The sequence below is a fragment of the Drosophila elegans genome, unplaced genomic scaffold (assembly GCF_018152505.1).
Source record: "Drosophila elegans isolate 14027-0461.03 unplaced genomic scaffold, ASM1815250v1 contig_814, whole genome shotgun sequence".
Classification (NCBI taxonomy): Eukaryota; Metazoa; Arthropoda; class Insecta; order Diptera; family Drosophilidae; genus Drosophila; species Drosophila elegans.
In genome coordinates this window covers 19883323-19896791 of record NW_024546167.1, presented here as the reverse complement: position 1 = coordinate 19896791, position 13469 = coordinate 19883323, and the positions used below count along the sequence as shown (strand labels likewise).

The 13469-nt window shown below is 37.3% G+C and overlaps 1 protein-coding gene across 2 annotated transcripts in view; it reads left to right on the top strand.

The window, feature by feature from the left end:
- LOC108134714 (cGMP-dependent protein kinase, isozyme 2 forms cD4/T1/T3A/T3B) overlaps nt 1-13469 on the top strand; it is a 41156-nt gene that overhangs the window by 13196 nt on the left and 14491 nt on the right. For both annotated transcript variants that reach the window (XM_017255112.2, XM_017255113.2), the window contains 2 exons: nt 4839-6390; nt 11969-12135. In XM_017255112.2, the coding sequence (XP_017110601.1) occupies nt 4901-6390; nt 11969-12135 (1657 nt within the window). In that variant the 5' untranslated portion in view covers nt 4839-4900. The remainder of the gene's footprint in view (nt 1-4838; nt 6391-11968; nt 12136-13469) is intronic.

The window sequence follows — 13469 nt, the reverse complement described above, 5'->3', positions numbered from 1 at the left end:
GAGTTAACTTTTTCGTTAAGAACTTTTATGGTCTTATAATTGTCTTATGCTTGAAGGAAACTAGTATTATCAGTCGCATGTGTAAGCAAACTGTTTTACGAGGGATTGGAACAGAAAAGAATGCTTTTTTATATGAGGTAGAAGTGTGGAAAGCAGTACAATTAATGATTAAATATGAGGTTTGCTATACAAAACCCTATAAATTAAATATAATTTGCCGTCTTCGATTAACTTTATTGAAACTACCTACTTAGGCACTTCGTTCTATTTACCTCTCAATAGTACTTAAAATTCCTACCATTTTAAGCTATTTTGCTGCTTAAATTAAATTCCATATAATACCTATGACAACCCTTTGTCAACCTTCAATGAGTCACCTCGAAATGGGACCAATTCCGAGTTTTGCCAAGCCAACTGGAATTGCAATCCAGCTGTGCGAAGGTTTTTTAATTGATTGAACGTGCGTTTCATGCCAAACGATTCGCATGCGTTGCGCCAATTTTCGCCATACGAAATGCGAAATGCGGTATCCGTATCCGTAGATAGAGCTCACTTAATGCCCACTAACCGCCTAAATCGAGCCACTAACCGCCAAGTCTGGCCGTATCTGAATGTCTTTGGAGTGTTATCAGGCGATCAATTGCCTTCGGCATGGCGATCGATCAACGGACGTGTCGCCGGGACTAATGAACATTTGTAAGCCAAAAATAAACGATAGACAAAACGACAGAACTGAAAACTAGCCGCAACATTGACTTGATTTTGAGGGGACTTAAATCACTTGCTTTCATAGTATTTATTTGCCTCTGAAAACAAACTTCTTAAAGAATTTACGACTTAGACTCGCGATTCAAGTTGAAATTTTATTACATTTTCATTGATTTTTTGTGTTTGTGCAACGTACGAAAGTCGAAAATTGAAATTGAAAATAACTTGAATAATTGCACGCCAGCAGCGGGAAAAGGCGTAAATGGAATCGAATGGAGTGAAATGGAATTGAATGAATTCCCGCGGAGAATCAATTTATATATATGTATATATATATATCATAAATATGCTGTTTGTATGTCTAGTTGAAATCCGGAGAATTCTTGTTTCAATTTGGCGCTGCTTCTTGTGAGTTTGTTTGTTCGCTTTTTTTGAGGAAGCGCAACCGCCAGTAGTAATTGAAACCCATAATTATAGCAGTCTCCGCAGCATACACATATGTGTACCCAAATACGGTTGACATAACTCTCAATTGATATCTCAATTCGAGGGAAAGATCGTCATTGGGCGTGACTAACCGCTTAATTATGTTTAAATGTTTAAATGATTCGAATGCGGCGCATTTTTGGCATGCCCATTAAGTTGATGTTGCTATTTGTTGCTGCCGGTGTTTAACATGCTGTCTCCGCCTGTCACTCTATATATGCCCGTCTCTTTCTTTCCCCCCTGTTGCCGTCTCATTTCTCTGATTGACAACCTGGACATTCGGAATATTTGTTCGGGATCTCCTGATTATCGCAAATGTCACTTTTGATTAGCAAACGACGACGATGATCGCAATTTGCCTGCAAGTTGAAGAAAAACGATTTAAATGTTGATCATTGGAATTGACTTTGATGGATAGCAAAATTCAAGGATGTAAGATGTCGGAATTAACTGGATTTTAAGGAGAATAAAATATTTTAAATAAGTTTATCTTATGGCCAAAAGTTTTTGAATTTATACTTAATAATATAAATCAATATATATGGATCTATCAGACCACTAACGAAATTATATGGTTTTTCCTATATAAACTTATAAACTTTTAAAAATACTGAAAGATATTTTTAAGATTTATATACTAAAATCATTAAAGTATAGATTTATTTTAAAATTGAAAAGGAACTGAAAAATTTCTCAAGAATGCTAATATTTGTATATGCTTTAAAGGTTTTTCTTCACCATTTTTCCACTGTCCACCAAGAAAAATTAAGTTCACTTAACTCAACACTTTGAAGCAGCTAAATATCTTTAAGATATAAATCTTTTATCCTGCTCAAAGTATCAGTTGATCCCGATCTATGCAAATTTGTTAGCCAACAGCTTTAATTGTTGAGTGCTCACAACCAGTATCGTTATCTGCGATCATAATGACACACTAATTGCGCTATCTGCCATCGTAAGTTGTTGGAGATTCACAATTTTGCATGGCCAGTCACGCCGAACCGCAGAATTTCCCTAAATGGTCAGCGATACGATGCGAAGACCTCCCTACATTTACTCATTATATGTTAAAGCAATACATAGTTATATTCTCAGGCATGGGCATGTGTTTGACTTGACTTTGGCCTGTTATCAAAAGGCATGAATGAACTCACGATCGATCGATGTTAATACCCTCCACCCAAACCGAGTTGACATTTGAAAGAATTCGAGTTTCGCGCTGTCGTTTAATAAATGTTTTCATAATACTAATTAAAATTAAACGAGAACCTGTTTGCCAGAACCAGAGTTGCCACCACAACAAGGGGAGAGAACCATTTAAATGACAATAAAAGCATAAAATCGTTTAAAATATTACGTATACGCCACGGAAGAAAACCCCGTCTGTCTGTTTGCTTATTTATGCGCCCGAGATGGAAACAAATTGCAATCGTAATTGCGCTTAAGTGGCCCAAAAGCTGCCTCCGATCACGAGCAGCGAATTCATTGAAAACCCATGGAACAAACAGACAAACAGACACAACAAAATATATATGGGGAAGTACGAAAGATGATTTTGAGTGGCCCGTCAATTGTGTTCTATAAATATAAAAATACCCACAGACAATTCCTTCCTCAATTGTCTCAATTTGTTGTGTCAGTATTTCACTATTTTTGGTGTGTGGCGCGGATCGGGGAATTGCATTTAGCAAATTTGCGGGTAATTACGGATCGGTAATTGCCCGCACTTTGAGGGCATCCGTCTGAAGCTCCAACCTCCCGTGTCGTTTGGCATTGTTTATGGAGTGTCGGTGTATAAATAGCTTGGCATACAAATCACACATTAATCCGCTGTGCGATCCGATCGTTAACATGCTAATGCCAGTCTAAAACGATCGTTTTCGTTGTAATCGAAGTCAAGAGTCTTGCGAATTCTCAAACTCACTTGGATGAGCCCAGAACCAAGGTGGCGAGCTACTTGAACAAATGATTGTTGATATACGGGGAACTATCGGGTTTCTAAACGGATCTATTTTTTTTGTTGACGATGCCTTTTTGTGCCAAACATATTAAGCGATCATTGGTATTATACCTATAAAATTATTTATATCTTTAAAGATTTCTACATTTTTATGTGCCCAATTTATCTCCTCATTCTTAAGTTTGGCAAAAAATGTGTTTATATACAGATATAAATAATTTATTTATTTGTTTTTAGTTTGAGCAAATGTTAGTTCTTAAAAGATTTAACTTATAAAAGATTAAAAGATTATAACTTATAAATAAAAGATACAATTTCTAGAGATATAGTTATAGCGCTGCTTGATTGATGTTAATTTAAATAAATATTTTCTTAATAATATGCCCAAGTTGATGTATATTTAGACTTAAACTTAATCATTATTGTATATTTTTTTTAACAACCAAGTTCCTTAAGAAACATCTAAAATATATTATTTCATTTTAAAAGTTGATCTTGTTTAACCGCCTTTTTTTTTTTAATTTTTGGTCATGCTTATACCGCAAAATAACTTAGGCTGATCTTCAATTTCTCCACTCTTTACGCAGGTGATCAACCCACTCGCGAATTTCGGCTGCTTTTTCTATGTTCCGCTTGATATTCGCACATTTAGTAAAGTGGAAATCGAAACCTGCCACACTTGTTTATAGGGTTTCGGGTGTGCTTTGTTTATAAGTTGGCCAGGCCATGTTTAGCTTTAGCCAAACTTATTTTTAGCGCCGCTCATTCCACTTGAATTATTGTCTAAACGTGTCCGAAAACAATAGCAAAGCCAACACACAAAAAAAAAAGTAAATATAAAACAAAATTGTGCCAGCTTGATGTTTTGGTATTTGAAATTCTTTCACAAAGCTTCGACAATTTGTCGAGTGTCTTATCTTTAAGGGCTTAGGGTGTGTCGCTCTCCGAAAAAACCAAAAAAACGAAGAAGCAAAGACATTGTCAACTTGTCCAACAAGTTGTGTATCCAAGGGAAATGATAACCGAATTTTGTATTTTTTGATATTGTGATAATTGTTGCCAGCCATGGGAATTTGTGCTAAGGAATGTGTACACTTAAGGAAAAACTTTGTAGGGGCTTGAATTGAAATTTGTTAATTTTTCAAAGAAATTTAATAAGTTAAATATTCAGGCTTATTAGGGATATGGACGAAATTTTATATATATTTATTATTTATTCTGTTTTGTAATGTTTTAATGCTTTTAAAAGGTTTTTGTTTTATTTTTCCTGAACTTAAGCTAAACGTTTTTTTCGTGGGAAAATATGATTTTTCTTAGTATTTAAATTGTTATCTTTGTGGAGAATTCCCATGCATAAATTGTTCTTTCAGCAATCGTGTTAAGCCATCGATCGTAAATCAGTTCAGTTCAGCTGATTAGCCTGTGATAAGATTTTATTATAGCTTGATTGACACTCTTTCTCAAAGTGATTTACTACAATATAAGTAGACAATGTTAATTCGGAATTCCATTCTAATACACAGAGAAAACTAGCAAAAGTTTTACGTGCAAAAATAGGATCGAAACATTTTAAACATAAACTTATATCAACGTTTTATTTTCTTAAATATTTAAATATAAAATATTATTTTCTTTTATACATTTTGTATGTTATTTAGTAACTTTTTCTTTTTTTATGTTTTAGGGCTTCCAAGCTTTGGCTGAGTGCATTTTCCGTGGCGGCTGTTGATCAGGAAAGCCGCCTGGATGCGTTTCTGCTTTGATCGGCTGTGCTTCGCAACCAAGCGGCCAGCCCAAAACTCCAATAGCAATGCACCACACTGCACTGCTCACAGCACAATTAGCACAGATGCACCACCAGCAGCGGATGTAGTAGATGTAGCCACAGCAGCAGCAGCAGCACAGCCTTCAAATAATCTGTTTTACGCCGACTACCAGAAGCTACAGCCAGCGATAATCGATCGGGATTGGGAGCGGGATAGAGGAACGCCAACCGAGGCCAAGCCGCCGGACATAGAGCAACAGCCTGAGATACAGATACATAGCCATCCACAGATACAGACAGAGAGCCATCCACAGATACAGACAGCTGCTCAGATACAGATACAGATACAGCGCCATCGCCGGCATAGCAGTGCCGAAGATCGCAATCTGAACACGAGGCGGCGAAACGATTCGAATACTACGGAGGCGGTACGAAAAGCAGCCAGTATGCAGCAGGAGCCGAACGCCAACTATCAGTTCCCAACCGACTTGGGTCTGGTGAGCATCGTCAACAATAATAATAACAATAATATCAACGCTCTGTCGAGTGGTGCCAGCAACAACACCAATAATAATAATACTAACAACAATCTGGTGGGTGGCATTGTGACCTTGCCGGCGGCTGGTGGTGGTCTCATAGGTCTGGAGCACACGGCATCGGGACTGCGGCTGATACCGGCACCACCAACGCACTCGGAAGTGCTGACCCACACGCTGATCTACGGAACACCGCCTTCGGGAGCCCAGCAATTGCATCAGGATCCGCGCAGTTTGCTGCATCAACAGGAGCTGCAGTTGCAGCAGCGCTATCAGCAATTGCAGCAGTTGCAGGCTCAAACGCAGGGCTTGTATACGAGCCAAGGCAGTCCTGTCTTGTATCATCAAAACAGCGCGTGTTCCAGCCAACCGGTGGCCATACCCGGTGCCAGTTGTCATTCGCCCACGCAATTGCAAGCGCCCACCACTCTTAACCTTCAGCAGCAAATGCAGAGCTTGAGGATCTCGGGATGTACGCCCAGTGGCTCGGGGGGATCGGCCACGCCCTCGCCGGTGGGCTTGGTGGATCAAACCCTGCTCATGGGCAACTATGTGGCCGCCTCGCCGCAGGAAGAGCGCTTCATACAGATCATTCAGGCCAAGGAGCTCAAGATACAGGAAATGCAGCGGGCCCTTCAGGTCAAGGACAATGAAATTGCCGAGCTCAAGTCGCATTTGGATAAGTTCCAGAGTGTTTTCCCCTTCAGCCGCAGCAGTGCGGCGGGATGTGCCGGAACGGGCGGAGGATCGGGCTCATCCGGAGCGGGAGGGGGAAGTGGAGCGAGTGGTGGTCCCAGCACCGCCACAGGTGCCACCCGCAAGTCTGGACAGAACTTCCAGAGGCAGCGTGCCCTCGGCATCTCGGCGGAACCACAAAGCGAGTCCTCACTGCTGCTCGAGCACGTCAGCTTTCCCAAATACGACAAGGATGAGCGGTGAGTTTTCGAAAAATATATGTACCTTATAAGGCGAAAACCTTTGAAAACTCATAGATCTTTGAAAATTCTAAAAGGTAGCTGTTTTAATCACAGTTCAGAATATTTCTGATTACAAAATACTTTCCATTTCCAATGATATACAATTATATTTGCATACTGTATTACTATATAATATAGGGATCTATGTAGTAATTATATTTCTAATTATTTCTAAAAAATATTTACTTCTCATTCCAAAGATATATAATTATAATACCTTACACACTAGTTAGTCTGAGGATCTAATGAATAAATGTATTTCGAATTGTTATTGATTACTAAAAACTTAACATTCCCAATGATATATTATTATTATTTGTTAATCTAGGGATCGCTCTTCAGTTATCGATTTGTTTACTTCTGATTGTCAAATACTTGCCATTCCCAATCTATACAATCAATCTATTTCTATTTCTATTGATATTTTTCCATTACATCATGTGGTTAGTAGTACTTTTATTTGTACCATTATCTATAAAATCTGTATTCACTTCATCGAAGTTCTTTCTACAAAACATATGTCAATCAAGTTTTTTTTGATTTGTATAATTTGTATAGATCTAAATTGTACAATATTTATATTATAGAATATATTAATACAGAATTAATTTCTTCAAAGCTTTTTCTTCCTTACTAAAACGTATTTCTTTATTAAGTTTTATATAAAACCAAGATTAACCAAGTTATTTTTAAATTGTTTGTATTTTGCAGTGATTCATTTTTTTATCTTTGTTTTTTTTTTTTAATTATTTTTATTTTTAAATGTTCTGTGTATATAATTTTTAGTAGTATTCTGTTTTTGATACCATTTACATGAAACACATTGTAATTTATATTTATTAATAACTATTGTGATGTTGTTTGTGTTGATCAAAATATCATAGAGTTGATTCACTGTGTTGTTAAATAAATTCAGAGCACTTTGGCTTTCTGACTTAATCGTCTCTCTCAGATTAGCCCTGCATAATGGCAATCTGGGGTATACGGATGTTCAGAGTCTATATTAAGTCTATATAGCCGGACCGATAACGATCGGCACCATCGTCATTGTGGTGATTTTAATCAAATATTGGGAGCAGCGCCCTGTCGCCTGCCACGAAATGCGTTTATTAAAATTGAGTTGGGGTGACAGGCGCTGTTGCACCGCCCAACACCACCCCTTCGTAAATGGCCTTGGGCGGTGTCAGTACTCGGATATAAAAATCTTTATGAATACATACAAGCCACATATATGAATTGTGGCCCACAGAAAGGCTGCCAATTGGCAGCCAATTCACGCTACATTGCGTCACATTCGTTTCTTTCTCTATGGGGATTTTTTAAGACACTTTTTTGATCATGCAAAATTCGTTGCAGTCTCTCCCCATCATCTTATATGTATAATTAAATGAGTATAAAATTAAATCCGTGAAAATGCGTGGGCGGTTCCTGTCGGCTGTGCGATTTTCACACTTTTGCTGCCCACTGGAAGTCGTTGCTCTTGGCCAGCTTTCCCCACTTTGTCTGCTGCAAAACATAAGAAAACATAAATATTTATTCTTTGACTACGTGGCGATGTTTCCTCAATGCTTTTCAATTATAATATTCCGGGGCATGTGCCATCACACTTCATTTAAATGGCGACACGCGCTGTTGAAAAATTATTCATCCACATTTTCTACTAATTTTTATTAGCTTTTATGGGTTATAACTTAATTTAGTATTGTTTTGCATGATATTAAGCGAAATTTCACATTTCAAACATTCTTCAAGATTTTTCTATTGTTGGTGCTAAGCAGGAAAAAATATATTTACATTATTATTGGCGTTGGCATAAACAAACGAATGCCAATTTCCTATTTTTAAAGTATTTTTTTTATCAAAGTGGAAAATTTGTTGGTGAAATTAGCCAAACTTTTGACGGTACTTCTAAAAATAACATTGGTTCTTTTCTTCGTATTGCTTTGTAATCAAATAATAAGTTATATGGAGCTCAAGGGGTTTTACCTGAAATTTTATCAAAAAATATATTTTTATAAAAAAGAATATCAAATTTTCTTGTGGTTTTTTAATTTTTTGTAATTATAATTGATGAAATCTTTGGCTATCAATGAAATCACTTAGACCTCGATGTCAAAATGATATCGATATATGCATGATTATTTGTCATACTTATTCGCAATTTTTGCCTACACCTGGCATAGACTAATCTGAATGCGTATCGGACGCTAAGTAATGCGGCAAATTTGTTTAAATCGGCCATTTTTATGACCCCAAGCTGTTGACACAATCACAAAAAATCGCCGGCAAATTCGCGAAATTCAATTGCAATTCAAACATTTTAATGGTCTGTGGTTCTTGGCAGAAATGGAGAGGGGGTTTTTAAGTCTGGATTTTGGAGCCAGCCAATTGGGGTCCATTTTATCTCTGACCAAAATCTGTGCCGACGGCGACGTTTGTGTGTGCAACAGGACATTTTTTGACACTTGCATGGCATAAATCAAAAGCGCCGCAGGCCTCCACTACGATATACCACATATATATATATATTCATGAAGTCTATGGGATCGGGATTGAGACTGAGGCTTGGTCTCAGTACTTTTGTGGCCATTTACACCACGCAACTGTCGCCTGTTGCCTTTCAACGGGGCCATCTAATAAATAGTGCCACAAAATTGTGCGAAATTGCCTTTGCAGTGCAGATTCTAGGAGGGGGTTGGCGTCATGTGGACAGGGGCGTGCACTGGCAGGGGGTCTAGGCAGAACTTGCCACACGTTGCACATACATGTGTCCACGGTCAAGATGACAGTTTGTTTTTTCTGTTTAGGTTTTGGAAAACATGTGGGTCAGAACGTAAATGCATAATTAAAGTTATATTTTGCTAGATTAAAATTATTGGGAAAATTATTGAAAATTTATGGAAGGTTTAACAATACCATTTAAATGACATTAATTATTTTTAGACAATTATATAAAGAGCCCAAGTCAAATGGTCTTAAATAATGTAAAGATCTTAGAGAATTAAAGCCACGAACACTTATTATACGTATAAGGAATTATTTTCAATGTATAGACATTATTAAATTTATAAAAATTAAATGATAGTACGCAATAATATTTTACATCACTCAAATCAAGTGAAATATTGTAATTAAATACTTATTTAGTACTATTATAATTAACAAATTATGTTAATTTCATTGACTTTATTATAAAACTTCGATGGCTGTTTGAAACTCTGACTATTTTAAAGGAGTTTCTAAATTGTATTTATTTTATTACATTTTTACCTCTTATATAGAATTATACACTTATAACAGTAGCTAACTACCGCGTATTATTAAATTTGTTTGACAACATCAAATTGGCATGCAATTTTTCTTTTCACTTAGCCAAACTCTCGACAAGTCTCCTCCCCTTTAGCGTGCATGCCATGATTGCCATCTCACAGACAGCAAAACCACCTCACACATGTCCATAGATTGGTACCAAAAATCAAGCCCCACCCAAAAAAGCCCACTTTGTGGTTGGTTTGTCGCTTCCATTGGCGCCGACTTCTATACGCAATTTCCATTTTAAATTCAGTTCGTTTTTATTGTCAACTGCTCTTAGCCGCTAAGTATTTGCACTTTCAATTCGGTTTGCCAGTTGTTTTCGCGAGTCTCAAATTGAACGCACCCGCAACTGATCGACTGATCTCTGGGGACTGGGTTCCAAATATTTCCTAAGGTGCAGTCAATTTCATTCCCCATGCCTTGGCACACATTTCAAATTCAATTTACGTTCAAATATAGCCATATGAATGGTTATAGCTTCCGACAACTGGAACGCTCAAGCGATCCGGCCCGTAGGTCTAATTGAAGCTCTTAATTGTTTTGTCTCGTTCACGAATGTGGCACCACTAGCACCACTGGCACCACTGACAACGACTTGCACCACCACCGCCATTGTGTTACGCATGTGCGTGGTGCTGCAGCCAAAGAAAATGTTAGTTTAGGCATATCAAAAAATGGTCCGCTGGTAAAACCCCACGGGGCAAACACCACCTCCGGCTACTCGTCTACACTCTGAAAATAATTGTAAACTTATTTAATTCACAATTCATAGATATTTTAAAATCTAATAATCAATGCACAGGCTAAACCAATTAGGATATGGTTTTAAATTTGGCTTATATCTAATCTTATTGTATTTAATTGATTTGTTAATACAAAATAATTTTTGAAAGTGTTTGATTACTTTTCTTACAACTTGGTCGATAGTTAAAAATATAATTAAAATATATTTTCCGAGTGAGTGCACCTCCTTCTTTTTTAGTTTCAACTCCAATAGGGGAACTCGTTTTAGTTTGTGGGGCGCTGAAATCCAATACTTTACCATGCCAAAAAAATATCCATGTTATTACATATTGTCGCTTCCTAGACCCACTTGGTCGTGACTAGGGTATCGATTAGACACGAATCACCTTTTTTTATACACTTTATAATTTTTTAATAAATTTTAATTGAGAGTGCTATGTGGTGTACCCGAAAATACCGCAAAGATACATGAATACCCGCCAAACGGGCGCCACAGGTGTTGGAGTCTGGGTGTAGTTGTCGCTTTTTGGCCAAATATTCCCCCCACTCCAACGCGCCAAGCCAACTCATCACCACATTTTGGGGCAATCAGGTAGCTGCTGCAGGTTTCTCCCAAACTCAGTTCGGTTCAAGCCAAGCTCAGTTCGCTGCCAAAAACGAGCCTTACAAATTGGCCCCCAATCCCATCGACGACAGCCAGTGCAACGCCTTCGTGATTAACTTTGATCATTGGGCAGAGATCGGTGGGACCATATTGTCGCTTAAAAAATTTCCAAATTTGGTAAATATTAAATAGAAAGAATTCTTTCCCAAAGTCTAATTAAAGAAGTGATTAAATTTTCCTATACAACATACAACTGAATTTAATATTTTACAAATCTTATAAAAATAGGTGTGAATTTAAAATCTTTGAACTATTTTCTAGTATTTTGAATCCCACAAAATGTTGGTCACACTGGCAATTGCCTATCTGGCTTTAATTAATCACCGCAGCTCAGCGCTGGCTTTCAATTTTATCCGATCCACTGCTTCTATTCCCATTACTGTTTCTCTGGCCCGGGCCAGTTGTCAAGTTCGCTGACAGATAAAGTCATTTGACATTTACAGGCATAGCCGACATGGTATAGCATGGCATGTCCATGGATCCCCACTCCCCCAAAAATAAATAGCCACCGATCTCTCCCCCTCACTCCCAAAAACCGAAGCATACAATTTTCAAATTTGTATTAATTTCATATCGGTCGATTGCGCGCATGCCAACAACCATCGATATTGGAAAAAAAAGAATTAAAATGCCGCAAAATTTTGGTGGCACAACTTGTTGCCTGGCTTGTAAAGCCAAACTGGCCGACCAGATAAAACGATTTATATGTGTCAGCCGGAAAATTAATTGGACTCTTGCCTTTGCCCATTTCGTTGACAGTCTCTTGCCGTTTTTAATATGCACAACTAATTGCATTTATATATCGTTTTGCAGCTCCCGTGAACTTATCAAATCTGCCATTTTGGATAATGACTTCATGAAGAATCTGGATTTGACGCAGATTCGTGAGATCGTCGACTGCATGTATCCGGTGAAATATCCAGCCAAGAATCTGATCATCAAGGAGGGAGATGTCGGCAGCATTGTTTACGTCATGGAAGGTGAGTTTAACGTTGAAATATTATGGGGTGTATTTTCACTAAGTTAGGGGATTTGACAGGAAATAGGATTTGGGCAGATAAATTTGATAAATGAAAGAAAATTGCCATTATCAAATTAATTAAAATATTTATAAATTAAGAAAAATGAGAACAGAGCAAAAATATTAGTTAGGATAATAGAAAAATTATATTTTTCATTGAAAAAATAAATAGGAACGATCTTTGAATCATAATTGTACAAAAAAATTCACAGAATATATACATTTCATGCTTTTTAAAGAATTATTTTGTGGAATTTGTCATTATATTAATTAAAAACGTAAAGAATAAAACCAATTCAATGCGAATGCTTAAGTTTGTATCTTATGTACATCGTTTCTTTTGAGATACAATTGCATTTCAACTTGTATTTGCAGCCCAAAAGTATGCTAAGCAAACTTTTAAGGCTGCCACCTTAAAGGTGTAAAATGCATGTAAAAATGATTGTCTTAAATAAAATTCAGTAAATCTAAAAGATTTTAGAGTTCTTATATTAAGAAATTAGTTTCAGACTTTGTTTTTAAAGATGTTTTATGTATAATTGGCATTGTTTATCTATGTATAAGTATGAACCTTTTTAGCCTACATATTTATATACTCTTGGTAGTACATTTCGTTTTTCATATCACTAGCCATAAATAAATTATTTAAATTTGTTTATCATATTTTTTCTCTATCCCTACAAATACCTATATCTTTTTTACCTTGCCCCGCCATGATCGTGCAACTTGTTGCCACAGATAAGCAACTACTCCTTCGATTTGGCTAGCTGCACGTGTGTTTTTGGCCAGATGTGGCATACCTGAGTTTTGGGCTGGGACTGGAACTGGGTTTGAATGATATAGGGGGTCTTGAGGGGTTTTTCTTTGCGGGTGGGACTGTGTCACACCCACGCGGCCAGAAGAAGAGAAGTTCAGAGTCTCGCCTTGCAACGAAATGTCAGCGCGGCGAACGAACAATGCCCAAGCGGGTTTTCATTTCAATTTTCGCTTAGCATTTTGTTTAATGGTATTTTGCACGTTTTTCTGCGTTTGTCTTGCACCCATTTTATTTCTGGGTGTGCTCCTAGCCTCATGGCTAATTGTTGTTTTAAATATTTGCTCGAACTGCTGGGTTCGGTTTCGCTTGAGTTCTGTGCGAGATTTGTGTACCTTTCGTGTTAATTTAGTCGCCGACTTAATTTACGTACTAACATTAGCATTTTAATTGCAACCAGACGACGGGTGAACAGTATAAGCCTGCACAAAAGTAATAACAATGATTATAATCAACAGTCGAATTATGCATTCAGCAAG